Raw genomic sequence first — 13,579 nt, forward strand, 5'->3', positions numbered from 1 at the left:
TTCAGAGTTCATTTCAGTCTCATTCTGTTTACTCATATTAACTCTCCTTATAGGTCAGCAGTCCATCCAAGGGCTTGCTTGCTTTGGAATCAATGATTAGCACCCTACTTGCACAGCTCTCACTCTAGCTACTACTAGGCTACAGGCAACACAAAAATTATTTTTTTCTTCAACGTACTAGAGGTAAGAACTTTGTATAACATTTGAGTTCATAAGTGTAGCAGAATCAAGAGTAATGTTTACAGCACTTTGTAATGTATGTAGGCTACCACTCCTGCAGGCAGTAGCCTATTGGCTATCAGTGATTCCTGAGATTAGGGACGAAACAGGTTTTAATTTTCTAAAATATATTTTTTTGATTTTTCAAAAACATATTTACATATAATTGTTACACAAAGTTTTGGCTGTCTCACCATGTTTTGGTACAATCTCCCAGGTGTAACATTTTTTAATAATTTATGTTTTTGCTGGAGAAGTGCAAGGTTTTTGTCAACACCGTCAGACACAAAGAAATGCAAAAATATATATTTTTAATTAAGTTGTTTCAGCTATTTTGACTATTAGCAGCTTCTCTATTCTATTGTTTATGCACATATGTTTTCAAAGTAATTATACTACATTCAAAAGTAAGATTGTTTTGGCTTTTTATTATTAAAGTTACAGTCATACATATTTTCAGAAGCTTGTATTTAATCTCTATAAGAAACAATCATATTAAGCAGAATGCAAATTACACATTTATTGAAAAAATTAAGTATTTTTATTGGAAGATCATGAGGGAGGAAAATATATGGTTCTCCAAAAGAGAAAAATAAACCAAAACTCCATATTATGGAGTTGACAAGGTGCTGATGGTGGTGACACAAATCTGACGGTGTTGACACACTAGTAGCAAACAAGATATTATTTCTTTCAAAATAACTATTAAACCTTAGCAACCTTTGTAATATCACAAGACACATAACAATTCTGTTTTTGCACATGTCAAGTTCTACATCTTAATAGTTCACCAGCAAGTAGCTACCTACTACTCCTTGATTCCTAAAGTACTCTGTGGTTGTGTGTTTAGACCCTGCTGTACTTCCTCTCCTTTTGTCTCTCTGTGCTTTCTTCCAAAACCTTCTCTTCTGCCTTTTTTCTCTTTCTTTCAGATCACTGATGTTCTTTATTTTTCTCTTTTTCACTCTATTTCTCCATCTTTCCCTTTCCTTTATGAGAAACTCTTTCTTCAACTCGGGCTGGCTGTTAATTTTTTCTCTCCTTCTTTTTTGATACTCCCTGTTCCTTCTCTTTCATTTCTCTACTGACAGGTTTCCCTTTGCTATTCTAGCCTGAAATGAACCATTTTGTAATCACTATAATTTTTCTGAACCTTATGCTTTTTTACAAGATAACAGAATAAAGATCAACGCTGTCAATAATAATAATATTGAACGGGTTGCATTGTTGCACTTTGTCATGTTTCTCAGGTCTTTGTCTGAATGTCCTATGAACATTACCTGTCATGTTCTCATGTTGTTGCTAAGGATTGTCTCATTGCACTGAAGTCACACTGGGTTAAATATTTACACTTAGGTTTTAAGGGGTATTTTTTTTTTCTTCATTATTTTATTTACGTTTTGTACGGAAGCCCCAGACGCAATTTCATTGTTCTTTGACAATGACAATAAATAAATACTTGACTTGACTGTCGTCATATCATCTAGGGCAGGACTAGGCAACTCCAGGCCTCAAGTGCTGGTGTCCTGCAGGTTTTAGATGTGTCTTTGATCCAACACAGCACTTTCAAATTGCCAAATTACCAACTCAGCATGTCTTGAAGTCCTCCAGAGGCCTGGTAATGAACTAATCATTTAATTCAGGTGCGTTGAGCCAGGGTAATATCTACAAAATCTAAAAACCTGCAGGACACAGGCACTCGAGGCCTGGATTTGCCTACCCCTGGTCAAGAAGAAACTGCTACATCAGGTTAAAAGTCTGTTTCAGCTTTTTCTGTTTCTTCCGAAGGTAATTACTTGTTGCGTACAGCTCTTTGGCTGCAGTTTGTTAACAGTAAACATTTTTGAACCGATCTGATGTCTCTTTCGCAGAGCTGCAGCATGAGTCGTCGTGTGGCAGTGATTGGTGGAGGGGCTTCAGGTCTGGCCTGTATCAAGTGCTGTTTGGATGAGGGGCTGGAGCCTGTGTGCTTCGAAAGTAGTGATGATATTGGTGGTCTGTGGAGGTTTAAGGTTGGTGCTTTCCTTTTACTAGATTAATTATGTAAGCGGTAATAAAAAGAAACATCTGGATGAGCACTTTAAAACTAATTGGCCACAGGTTTATTTAAATTGGAGACTTCTAAGTACAAAATAAATCTAAATTTGAAACCCTTTTTAGAAAAAATGGGTGCCTATTCTCTGGACTAAAAATGTGAGGGACCATCTGGCAAACCTAATCAATGTGGAAAGGTATAAAAGCGCTACAACTTTTTTTTTGAGTAGTGTTGCTGCCATAAATTTTTAAAATTACATTTCACACAGCAGAACATCTCAGCATCTCAATTTTAAATTTTCATTTTGAAAATCATCAGGTACAAGAGCCAAACTAAAACTGACTGAAAAGACAGCCGATGTCTAAAGAAAATCTCAAAAACCTCCAGAAAGCCTGGAGAAGCAGCACTCAAGACCACTTTATAAAATTGTCTGGTTCCTTTCAAGAAAAATATAAATGGATGGCTCAAGATTTTTGCACAATACTGTAGATATTATTGAAGTAATTAAGTCTCCAACATCAAGTGTTATATGAAGTATATGTCACCTTATGCACTGTAAAGTAGTCTTATCAATAATACAGCAGACTTATATTGGTAGATTTATACTCTAAAATAAATGGCGTGAAAAACAAAGTACAATATTTGCAGTAGATGTGTAATAACATAGATATAAATGAACTACAAATGTAATAAAACTGTGCTCAAGCCTATGACGAGCATTGAAAGAGTAATGGTGCTTCAGGTCAATTATCTTTTTAAATAAATTTCCCCCTTTAGGAGAATCCAGAGCCAGACAGGGCCAGCATCTACCACTCTGTCATCATCAACACCTCAAAGGAGATGATGTGTTTCAGTGACTTTCCCATCTCGGCACACTTCCCAAACTACATGCACAACTCCCTCATCATGGACTACTTTTGGCTGTATGCTGACCACTTCCAGCTCACCAAGCACATACGCTTTAATGTAAGAATGCTTTATGATGTCTGAAATGGTAAATAGTATCACATAATTAAAAAATAAATAAATAAAATTAAATCCTAATTACTCCAACATTAATTTCATAGAAAAAAAAAACTTTGTTCTGTCCCCTGCGTCTGTCTTTCTGTTGTCCAGACCAAAGTCTTGCAGGTGAAGCAGAAATCAGATTTTTCTCATTCAGGCGAGTGGGTTGTTGAAACGGAGAACAAGGATGGCAAGAAGGAGAAACACAGTTTTGAAGCTGTGATGATCTGTATTGGACATCACTGCAACCCCAACATGCCTCTTCATGACTTTCCAGGTAACCCTTGCACTACAAGCTATCAACATTCAATTCAGTGCCAGTTTGGGAGTAAGCGGATGAAGACAGGACAAAGAAATGCTGTGGAAGTGAGCCAGAGATTAATAATAACTAATAATTAAATCCAGAGAGGTGTATTAACACATACTAAGCAAAAAAGATGACTGATGAAGAAACACAAAATGCATCGGTGGAATCCTAGACCTATTGCAGTATAACTAAGGGAGGATTTTGGGTCACCTGATCCAACTATATACTTTATCAAAAGGAACGTTATTCTTATCTTATAGTTCACTCAAGGGGCAGAACTAATCAACCTTCAACAAAGCATGAGTGAAACTTTTGCGTGTCTTCAAATATAGATCAGTCTTTTTATAGCAGAAGTATTGAAACATTGTGTCTACCCACCATAAGTCTGTCTTATTTTCTTCAGGCATTGACACTTTCACGGGGAAGTATTTCCACAGCAGAGACTACAAGACTCCCGAGGAGTGGAGGAATAAAAAGGTCGTGGTGATTGGAATTGGAAACTCTGGAGGAGACATAGCAGTGGAACTGAGTAGAGTCACCAAGCAGGTTGGAATGAGTTTGTCGCATCATTAGAGAAAAAATGTGTCTGAACTGGTTGAGTATTTAACATTCTTAGTGATGAAAATAATTTCACGTGACGTTTCAACATTCTCACAGTTTTAGGCTGAAAACAGTTTAAATACTACACAAGCAGTGACCTGTGACACATGGATGTGGACATTAAAGAAGACGTAACAGCAAAACTTGCTAATTTTTTTTGTTTCCTTCATTCAAGCTTTACCTGAGCACTCGAAGGGGAGCATGGATTCTGAATAGAGTCTGGGACAATGGGATTCCTGTTGACTTGTTTTCTAACAGGGCGACAGGTTTCCTAAGAAAAAATCTTCCCTTTGGTGTTTTCTGTAGTCTGAGAGAGAGCCGGCTCAACAAAAAATTTGATCACGCTCTGTACAACCTAAAGCCAAGGCACAGGTATAGTATTCTACTAATACATTACATTTTACAATGTAATTGGTGTCTGGATTGTTTCATGTCGGAATTTGTTTTGTTTGACTTTTTATTTCAGGGTGTTCAGCCAACATCCCACAGTGAATGATGAGCTTCCCAACCGCATCCTCTCTGGAACAGTTCAGGTGAAACCCAACATCCGCAGATTTCAAGGTTCCAGTGTGGAGTTTGATGATGGCAGTGTAGTGGAAGATGTTGACCTGGTGGTAGGTCTGGAATTACATACTTTTCTTCACCTTCATAGAGATCAGTGAAATTGACTTTCGACTAACATGGACCGCTGTCTTTCAGGTGTTTGCTACAGGATACCAGTTTTCCTTTCCATTCCTGGCTTCACAGGTGGTCTCTGTGTCTAACAACAAAGCATCTCTGTACAAATATGTGTTTCCTCCTGAGCTCGAACGCCCGACTCTGGCTATCATTGGTCTAGTGCAGCCACTGGGAGCCATTATGCCCATCTCTGAGATGCAGGCCAGATGGGCTACACGTGTCTTCAAAGGTAAAAAATTACTTTTTCTTTAACACAGCTTTTTCTCATCACTCAGGATTTTAGAATTTTTATAGAGTTGTTATTTTTACTACAGTAAACAGCTTTGTCCCCTTTCAAACAGGCTGCATAAAGCTTCCTCCATCAGCTGCCATGCTAAAAGATATTCAGTGTAAGCAGGAGGCCATGGCTCAAAGGTAATGAAGTGGATTTACTCAGCTTTATAGAAACCTATGTTTAAGATCTGCATCTTCATATGTTCAACTCAAACTTTTTCAGGTATGTCACCAGTCAGAGACACACCATCCAGGTGGACTACATCAGCTACATGGATGAAATAGCAGAGCTAGTGGGAGTTCAACCCAACATCCCAAGGATGCTGCTGACTGACCCCAGGCTGGGAATGAATGTGCTCTTTGGTCCCTGCACGCCGTACCAGTATCGTCTCAGGGGGCCAGGAAAGTGGGCTGGAGCCCGCGAGGCAATCCTCACTCAGTGGGAGAGAGTGACTCAACCTATGCAGACCAGACCATGTGATGAGCTCAAACCCAGCAGATCATATAAGTGGCCTCTGCTTCTGTCGGCTGCTGCTTTGTCCTTCACTGTCTATGTTAAAAGGAACAACCTTCCAGCTTTCCTTCAGGATCCCACTGCTTTGCTATACAGGCTTAAAATAATGAAAGTTTAATCAGTTTACTTGGCTGAAGTCAGCCAGGCCATCATCGCATAGTGAGAACGAATGGTTCGACTTCTAATGACCACAGTGGCATGAGGACCACAATAGACCTTCTAATAGTATAATAGTACTAATGTTAACGAAGAGGCTGCATTAGACTGTTTTTAACAATGAAAGACATGAGTTTTTAAAATATACATTCTGGATTTGTTTAACTCTGCACTAGAATCTGAACAGAAGTGTTTCTGCAGCTTTCTTAAAATTTTGTTTTTTAATTTTATTTTCTGGCAAATAACTCAGCCAACAATCTGTGGTCGTTCCAGTAGCCAGTAATGAAATTTTCTAATAAAATTTCTAATAAATAATTTCCATAAGTCTACATGTTTTCTACAGTTACTTTATGGCCACTTGCGGCTTTTGCTTAGAGTGTCAAGCTTAAGAGTCCATGATTTTTCTTTCTTCTTTTAAAGTATTTATTATTTTTAGGGCTCAAAGATTTGTGTCATGTTTAGAGGCAGGACTCGCACCCACGGCTGCATACAGTGCATTTATTCACAGTCAACAGAAAAAACACCGTTCAAAAAATATCTTAGCAGTTGGAAGGTCCAGTCTCCACAAGGTTTCCTTTTAGATGCAGACAAAGTAGCTTTGTCACACCAGAGTCAGCTCACCACTCGATATCTCACAATTTCTAAATGCTGTGCACAGGGACAGACCAGTTAACGTATCTTCACAATTAACCCAAAAAATAGGAGCAGGAGCAACGCTTCATTTACCGCTTTCAAGGCAACAATCCAGCAAAGACTGATCCACTGCTCCTTCCTTATGAAGCTGCCCAAACGAGATCATCAGAGCAGGTGTGTTCCTGCCACCAGGTGTGTGTCTGAAACTTGGTCCCCACAATGCAGAAAGGCCAGTGCATACAAACGCACATAAATACAAACAAACAGAGAAAATGAGAGAATGAAGACAGACTAAAACGCAACAATTGGCAGGTTGAGGACTTGCAGTACCCTGGCAGTTTTTTAACACTTAAAGGTTGATTTAATAATGCATGAAAACATACGCAAGCATATCAGTGCTGTTTGACAGTGTTTCATTAGAAGTAGCAAAGTAAGTTAAAAAAAATATTTAAGCAGTGTCACTGCGGTATTTGAAGATCCTGTTTCATCAGCAGGAAAGGTCCCTGCTTCCTTAAAATCCTTTACTTACCTCTCAGCTGGTCCAACATATAACAAAGCTTGATACTGCTTGACGTTTGTTGCTGAATTTTCAGTTGAAACTGGTATCGACATAAATGACTGCTTGGAAAAACTTTCAGTTGCCACTGTAGAATTCAGCTTGTGGCACATAATTTGAAGAGGGAATTGATGCTGCTTCACTTTGTCCGGCTGTTTCTGAAATTTAGGGTCATGCATTTCATGGTGGAAAGCTAAACCAGGTCATTTTGAAACAGTCACGTCTGACATTGGACGTTGGACTTTAACAACCTGAAAACAAAACCAATAAGCTTTTCATTCCAAGACCCCGGGTAGTCAGTCCCACTTTTCCTCTGATACAAAGACATATCTCTATCGTATAACCTCTTAGGTATAGGGCTTTATGAAAGGTGCCGCTCCTTGACTTTAGCCCACAGAAAACCCTAAAAATGTAACCGTTTCATTTGAGTCCAGAACATTTCATATCCTTTTTTTCTTTTTTAACACAAAGAAGACAAAGACTTACAGAAGTAAACACATATTAGTATGACAGTTTTACAATGAGGCTTACTTCTTTATGCAGAAAAAGATCTTGAGTGAGCTTGTAAATTCACACTGACGTTATACACGGTTGGATTTCTGTAAATAAATAACCAGAACAAACCACTGATCACACCGGTTGGCTGGCAGTGGGATCCGTGCCTTCTAAAGACAAACACAGCATGTAGTATCTCCGGATGACTGTTAAATGCAGCATATAACATGATGTTTTTCATTTTACATGCTTTGGAAATTGAGTGCAAAACACAACAAAAGGAAAAATTCATGAACACAAAATAAAAAATAAATCTGAATGTCCTTTGAAATGTGATTTATTTGTAGTTATTTTATCTTTTTTCTTCCTCTTTTGTAATAGAATATATCTCCTGTTGTGCTCTTGCGCTTTGTGAACTATTGTTTTTCTATTTTTATAGGTGTGTTGTGCACATCAGTCCTGCCATGCAGAGGCGTTGTCTGTTTGCTTTTCCCTCGGTCTTATTCTGACGCCACAGTGAATCAAGGGTCAGCATGCTACTTCATAAATTCAGGGGAGCAGCTCTCGCTCCGCCCACAGTTGAGTTGCTTGCAGCACGATAAACATTGTTTCTTTCTTCGAGGCATCAAAGGTAGGAAACGAGCATATGCGATCGCAGCTGATGAGTGCTTCCTGGAACAGATTTAAAGCCGATGATTGCGGCTGTCGGAGACTGTTTGTACTGTCCGTGAAGTCTGTTAAAGTTTGGCAACGATTGCACTCTTTACTGAGTTGTCTGCGTTGTGTGGCGTTTCGAACAGCTAATAAACATATTAAGTCACTTTGATTTTTGCCAAGTTTTAAATGTGGCACATATTCAGTATTAGAGGAAGTGTTTTTCGGCAGTAATGTAAACATAACTGGAGAGCCTGCGATTTAACGGGGGGGATGAATGTAACGTTGTTATTACTCTTGTTTTCTGCACAACTTCCTGCTCTGCGTAGCTCATTGGCTGCAGCTTCTTGTTAACAGTAAACATATTTTGCACTGTCTCCTTCGCAGAGCTGCAGTATGACCCGTCGTGTGGCAGTGATCGGAGGAGGGTCTTCGGGTCTGGCTTGCATAAAGTGCTGTTTGGATGAGGGGCTGGAGCCTGTGTGCTTCGAAAGCAGCGATGACATTGGTGGTCTGTGGAGGTTTAAGGTTGGCTGACGCTATGTGAATCACTTTACTTTTTGGTCATGTTTTATCATTTTTCATACATATGAAGTGGATTTCCTTCATTTCGGGGGCACATGGTGCGCACTGAGAATCAGAATTTGATCTGAAATAAATATTATGCTAAAAATGGTGCGGGCACAAGGGTTGAAGCACTGTTTTGAATTAGGCATCTTGTTTGCTCAGTGACAAAACAAGTATTTAGATTTCTTACTTGAGAAAAAGTGGTAATCTTTCTCAAGAAGCCTAATACCTAGTTCAAAAGTTTTAGCATTAAATATTCTTAATTTCAATAATTATCAGTAATAGAGCAGATTATATTGGGAAATGTAAACTCTAAAATAAATGGTGTGAAAAACAAAGTACAATATTTGCATCATATTTATTAGACGCGTAAAAACATAGATATAACTAAACTACAAATGCAATAAAACTGTACTCAGGCCTCTGACGAGCATTGAAAGAGTAATGGTGCTTCAGCTCAATTATTTATTTATTTATTTATTTATTTATTTATTTATTTATTTATTTTTTAACTTTAGGAGAATCCAGAGCCAGACAGGGCCAGCATCTACCACTCTGTCATCATCAACACCTCAAAGGAGATGATGTGTTTCAGTGACTTTCCCATCCCGGCACACTTCCCAAACTTCATGCACAACTCCCTCATCATGGACTACTTTCGGCTGTACGCTGACCACTTTCAGCTCACCAAGCACATACGCTTTAATGTAAGAATGCTTTATGATGTCTGAAATGGTAAATTGTATCACATAATTAAAAAATAAATAAATAAAATTAAATCCTAATTACTACAACATTAATTTCATAGAAAAAAAAAAACTTTGTTCTGTCCCCTGCGTCTGTCTTTCTGTTGTCCAGACCAAAGTCTTGCAGGTGAAGCAGAAATCAGATTTTTCTCATTCAGGCGAGTGGGTTGTTGAAACAGAGAACAAGGATGGCAAGAAGGAGAAACACATTTTTGAAGCTGTGATGATCTGTATTGGACATCACTGCAACCCCAACATGCCTCTTCATGACTTTCCAGGTAACCCTTGGCCTACAATCGATTACCTCTTAGTTACCTCAAGGGGGGGAAAAACTACTGACTCTGCAGTTGTAGCAAGATAAAGAGGGAATTGTGTTATTGTTTAAATCAACCCTTGATACTTTCACGTATCTTCAAATATAGGTCAGAGCAGAAGTATTGAAACATTGTGTCTACCCACCATAAGTCTGTCTTATTTTCTTCAGGCATTGACACTTTCACAGGGAAGTATTTCCACAGCAGAGACTACAAGACTCCCGAGGAGTGGAGGAATAAAAAGGTCGTGGTGATTGGAATTGGAAACTCTGGAGGAGACATAGCAGTGGAACTGAGTAGAGTCACCAAGCAGGTTGGAATGAGTTGGTCGCATCATTAGAGAAAAAATGTGTCTGAACTGATTTAGTATTTAACATGTGAAACTTCATGATTCTCACAGTTTTAAAGCTGAATCCAATATAAATACAAGCATGTAAAACCAAACAATGGGCATAATTATTTAACTTGTACATCTTCTTAATGCTTTATTTACATATTAGTAATTAGTAATATTAGTAGTTTAGAAAGTAAAATTGAGACAATTCAGACAGAACCAACAAGAGAGCTAACTACTCTTTCTTTCCTTCAAAGCTTTACCTGAGCACTCGAAGAGGAACCTGGGTTCTGAACAGAGTTGGAGACAATGGGGTGCCCCTTGACCTGACTTTTAATAGAATCCTGGACATTCTGAGGAAAATTCTTCCCTTTGATTTTTTCTGTAGTATGGCAGAGAGTCGGCTCAACCAAAGATTCAATCATGGTCTTTACAATCTAAAGCCAAAACACAGGTACTGTATTTGTAGCTAGTATAGAATGTAATATAATCTGCCACGTTAGATTTTTCCAAGTAGTTGTTCTAAGACAAAAATGATGGCCTTTTTGTGCTCACCTTTGTCCTTCTGAACAGTGGCACACACCAGAAGCAGCGTGATATGTTACTTGCAATATTTTGCTTTTTTAGGTGTATCATGCACCCCTTGAGTTTTGTAACCTGGCCCACAAAGCTGGCACAGTGAAGCTGGATGAGTGGTTTGGCCATTTCAGTGATCTATCAGTGCAGGTTCTCAGAAAAGTCCCAGCTTATGCATCTGCAGATGCTTCAGCAGCTGGAAAAGATGAGAATTTTCTGCATGCAGTCACTTTGCTTCCTGTATTGATTACTGCATATATCATCATTGTTGCCTCTTTTTTTTTTTTTTCCTGAGCAGTGACACATATTGTTCAGGATACGATCAACTCTGACACATTTTAAGCACCATTATTAATTTTGATGGGGCTGTGCTGGCGTCAATGTTGGTGTTATTTTATGCAACAACAGTGCAATGTCCAGTGTAAACAACCAGTTCAAAGTATGAAACTTCTGGCTACAACAACAACCCCTTGTCAAAATCAGTGCCTGACAACGTTGACATTTTCTGATATTCATGTTTGCAATTAGATTTTTTTGTATAAATAAAATAATATGAAAAAACTCCTTTCTGAATTTGTTTTGTATTTTTGACTTTTTATTTCAGGCTGTTCAGCCAACATCCCACAGTGAATGATGAGCTTCCCAACCGCATCCTCTCTGGAACAGTTCAGGTGAAACCCAACATCCGCAGATTTCAAGGTTCCAGTGTGGAGTTTGATGATGGCAGTGTAGTGGAAGATGTTGACTTGGTGGTAGGTCTGGAATTACATACTTTTCTTCACCTTCATAGAGATCAGTGAAATTGACTTTCGACTAACATGGACCGCTGTCTTTCAGGTGTTTGCTACAGGATACCAGTTTTCCTTTCCATTCCTGGCTTCACAGGTGGTCTCTGTGTCTAACAACAAAGCATCTCTGTACAAATATGTGTTTCCTCCTGAGCTCGAACGCCCGACTCTGGCTATCATTGGTCTAGTGCAGCCACTGGGAGCCATTATGCCCATCTCTGAGATGCAGGCCAGATGGGCTACACGTGTCTTCAAAGGTAAAAAATTACTTTTTCTTTAACACAGCTTTTTCTCATCACTCAGGATTTTAGAATTTTTATAGAGTTGTTATTTTTACTACAGTAAACAGCTTTGTCCCCTTTCAAACAGGCTGCATAAAGCTTCCTCCATCAGCTGCCATGCTAAAAGATATTCAGTGTAAGCAGGAGGCCATGGCTCAAAGGTAATGAAGTGGATTTACTCAGCTTTATAGAAACCTATGTTTAAGATCTGCATCTTCATATGTTCAACTCAAACTTTTTCAGGTATGTCACCAGTCAGAGACACACCATCCAGGTGGACTACGTCAGCTACATGGATGAAATAGCAGAGCTAGTGGGAGTTCAACCCAACATCCCAAGGATGCTGCTGACTGACCCCAGGCTGGGAATGAATGTGCTCTTTGGTCCCTGCACGCCGTACCAGTATCGTCTCAGGGGGCCAGGAAAGTGGGCTGGAGCCCGCCAGGCAATCCTCACTCAGTGGGAGAGAATGGCTCAACCTATGCAGACCAGGCAATGCGATGAGCCCAAACCCAGCAGATCATATAAGTGGCCTCTGCTTCTGTCGGCTGCTGCTGTGGGCTCGGCTGCCTACATTAGCAAGAACAACCTTCCAGCTTTCCTCCAGGATCCCACTGCTTTGCTGGACAGGGTTAAAATGTACCTGCCTACACAATGATGGAAAATTCATAACTCATCAGCTTACTAAGTGAGTGATGCAATTGTATATTAACATCAAAGACCAGCTGATCTTAAATGACTAAAAGCTACAGTTACAGCTACATTCATGTGTATTGTCTCAGGTTTCTTGCTTTATACCTTCAGAATTGTGTAACTGGAAAGATCTCCTTTTTCAATTACACAATTTCTGCAGGTTATTTGTTTTAACCCTTAACAGGATGCTGTGACATAGAATCTAATTTAAGCCGATTAAAAAAGAAAAAAAATTGTTTTCCAACAAAAAAAAAAATACATTAATAGCGCTTTAATCCAGATTTGTTTGCAATATATGAGCATAAACATGGGTAAAAAGAAATTATGCTAGCACAGAATGTCATTGTAGAGGGGTAAACTGTTGTTATCCTTTTTTTAACATCAGCACTGTTACTCTACATTGACATGCTGCTCTGTTTTCTTTCATTATATTAATTGAAGTATTCAAATGTTTTTACAACATTACTGATACACAGCACAGATGGTTTGCTATTGTTTCTTTCAAATAAAAATAAATCACAGTGTTGTCACATCTTTCACTACATTTTTAAAATGTTGTTTTATCCATTACTATGTCCCAGTGACTCTAAAGTATGAAAAACATGACTCATAACTATAAATAAAAGTTCAGCACTTGAAACAAATCCATTTTCATGTCTTTTATTAGTAAATAAATCTTTTAAGCCACAAAGATCTGAGATTGTTTGCTGAAAAAATAAAGATCTCTTTTCTCTGCTTTGACTTGGTATTAATACTAAAGACCAGTGCAAGCACGCCTCTTTTTGATGGTGATTGATTGATTGATTGATTGATTGATTATGCTTTTAATTGTCACTTGCAATGTTATACATTTGTTAAACAAATTTCCCACGTGTGGGACTAATAAAGGTTATCTTATCTTATACGTACATCTTACCTGCAGTGAAATGGGACCCCTTCCTCCATACATACATTATTGGGGTGCTCAGGAGGTAGAGCGGGTCAGCTGCTGATGAGAAGGTTTGATCCCTGGCTCCCCCAGTTTGCATGCCAAATATCCTTGGGCAAGATACTAACCCCGACTTGCTTTCCAATGCTTCCATCGGAGTATGAATGCGTATGAACGATAGTTAGAAAGCACTCAAAGTAGATAATAGTGCTTGTGTGAATGGGTGT

The 13,579-nt window shown here is 38.8% G+C and overlaps 2 protein-coding genes across 4 annotated transcripts; both read left to right on the plus strand.

The window, feature by feature from the left end:
* Positions 1-34: 34 nt before the first annotated feature.
* Positions 35-6,102, plus strand: LOC147301162 (flavin-containing monooxygenase 5-like). Of its 2 annotated transcripts, none has more exons than XM_086281907.1 (10): positions 35-183; positions 2,091-2,231; positions 3,032-3,220; positions 3,371-3,536; positions 3,970-4,112; positions 4,342-4,538; positions 4,633-4,780; positions 4,866-5,073; positions 5,186-5,258; positions 5,341-6,102. In XM_086281907.1, the coding sequence occupies exons 2-10, from the start codon at positions 2,100-2,102 to the stop codon at positions 5,747-5,749; spliced, it is 1,665 nt and encodes a 554-aa protein (XP_086138033.1). In that variant the 5' UTR covers positions 35-183; positions 2,091-2,099; the 3' UTR covers positions 5,750-6,102. The 2 variants fall into 2 exon arrangements, with proteins under 2 accessions (XP_086138033.1, XP_086138034.1); XM_086281908.1 differs by lacking the exon at positions 35-183 and adding an exon at positions 1,859-2,007.
* A 1,847-nt stretch (positions 6,103-7,949) lies between these two features.
* LOC147301163 (flavin-containing monooxygenase 5-like) lies at positions 7,950-13,068 on the plus strand. Of its 2 annotated transcripts, none has more exons than XM_086281906.1 (10): positions 7,950-8,102; positions 8,513-8,653; positions 9,211-9,399; positions 9,551-9,716; positions 9,923-10,065; positions 10,344-10,540; positions 11,267-11,414; positions 11,500-11,707; positions 11,820-11,892; positions 11,975-13,068. In XM_086281906.1, the coding sequence occupies exons 2-10, from the start codon at positions 8,522-8,524 to the stop codon at positions 12,387-12,389; spliced, it is 1,671 nt and encodes a 556-aa protein (XP_086138032.1). In that variant the 5' UTR covers positions 7,950-8,102; positions 8,513-8,521; the 3' UTR covers positions 12,390-13,068. The 2 variants fall into 2 exon arrangements, with proteins under 2 accessions (XP_086138032.1, XP_086138031.1); XM_086281905.1 differs by lacking the exon at positions 7,950-8,102 and adding an exon at positions 8,127-8,404.
* The last annotated feature ends 511 nt before the right edge of the window (positions 13,069-13,579 follow it).

This window comes from Aulonocara sp. 'chitande type north' Nkhata Bay, linkage group LG23, assembly GCF_057382095.1.
Source record: "Aulonocara sp. 'chitande type north' Nkhata Bay isolate Kocher_YH1m ecotype deep benthic linkage group LG23, A_spYH_male_GT1.1, whole genome shotgun sequence".
NCBI classification, from domain to species: domain Eukaryota; kingdom Metazoa; phylum Chordata; class Actinopteri; order Cichliformes; family Cichlidae; genus Aulonocara; species Aulonocara sp. 'chitande type north' Nkhata Bay.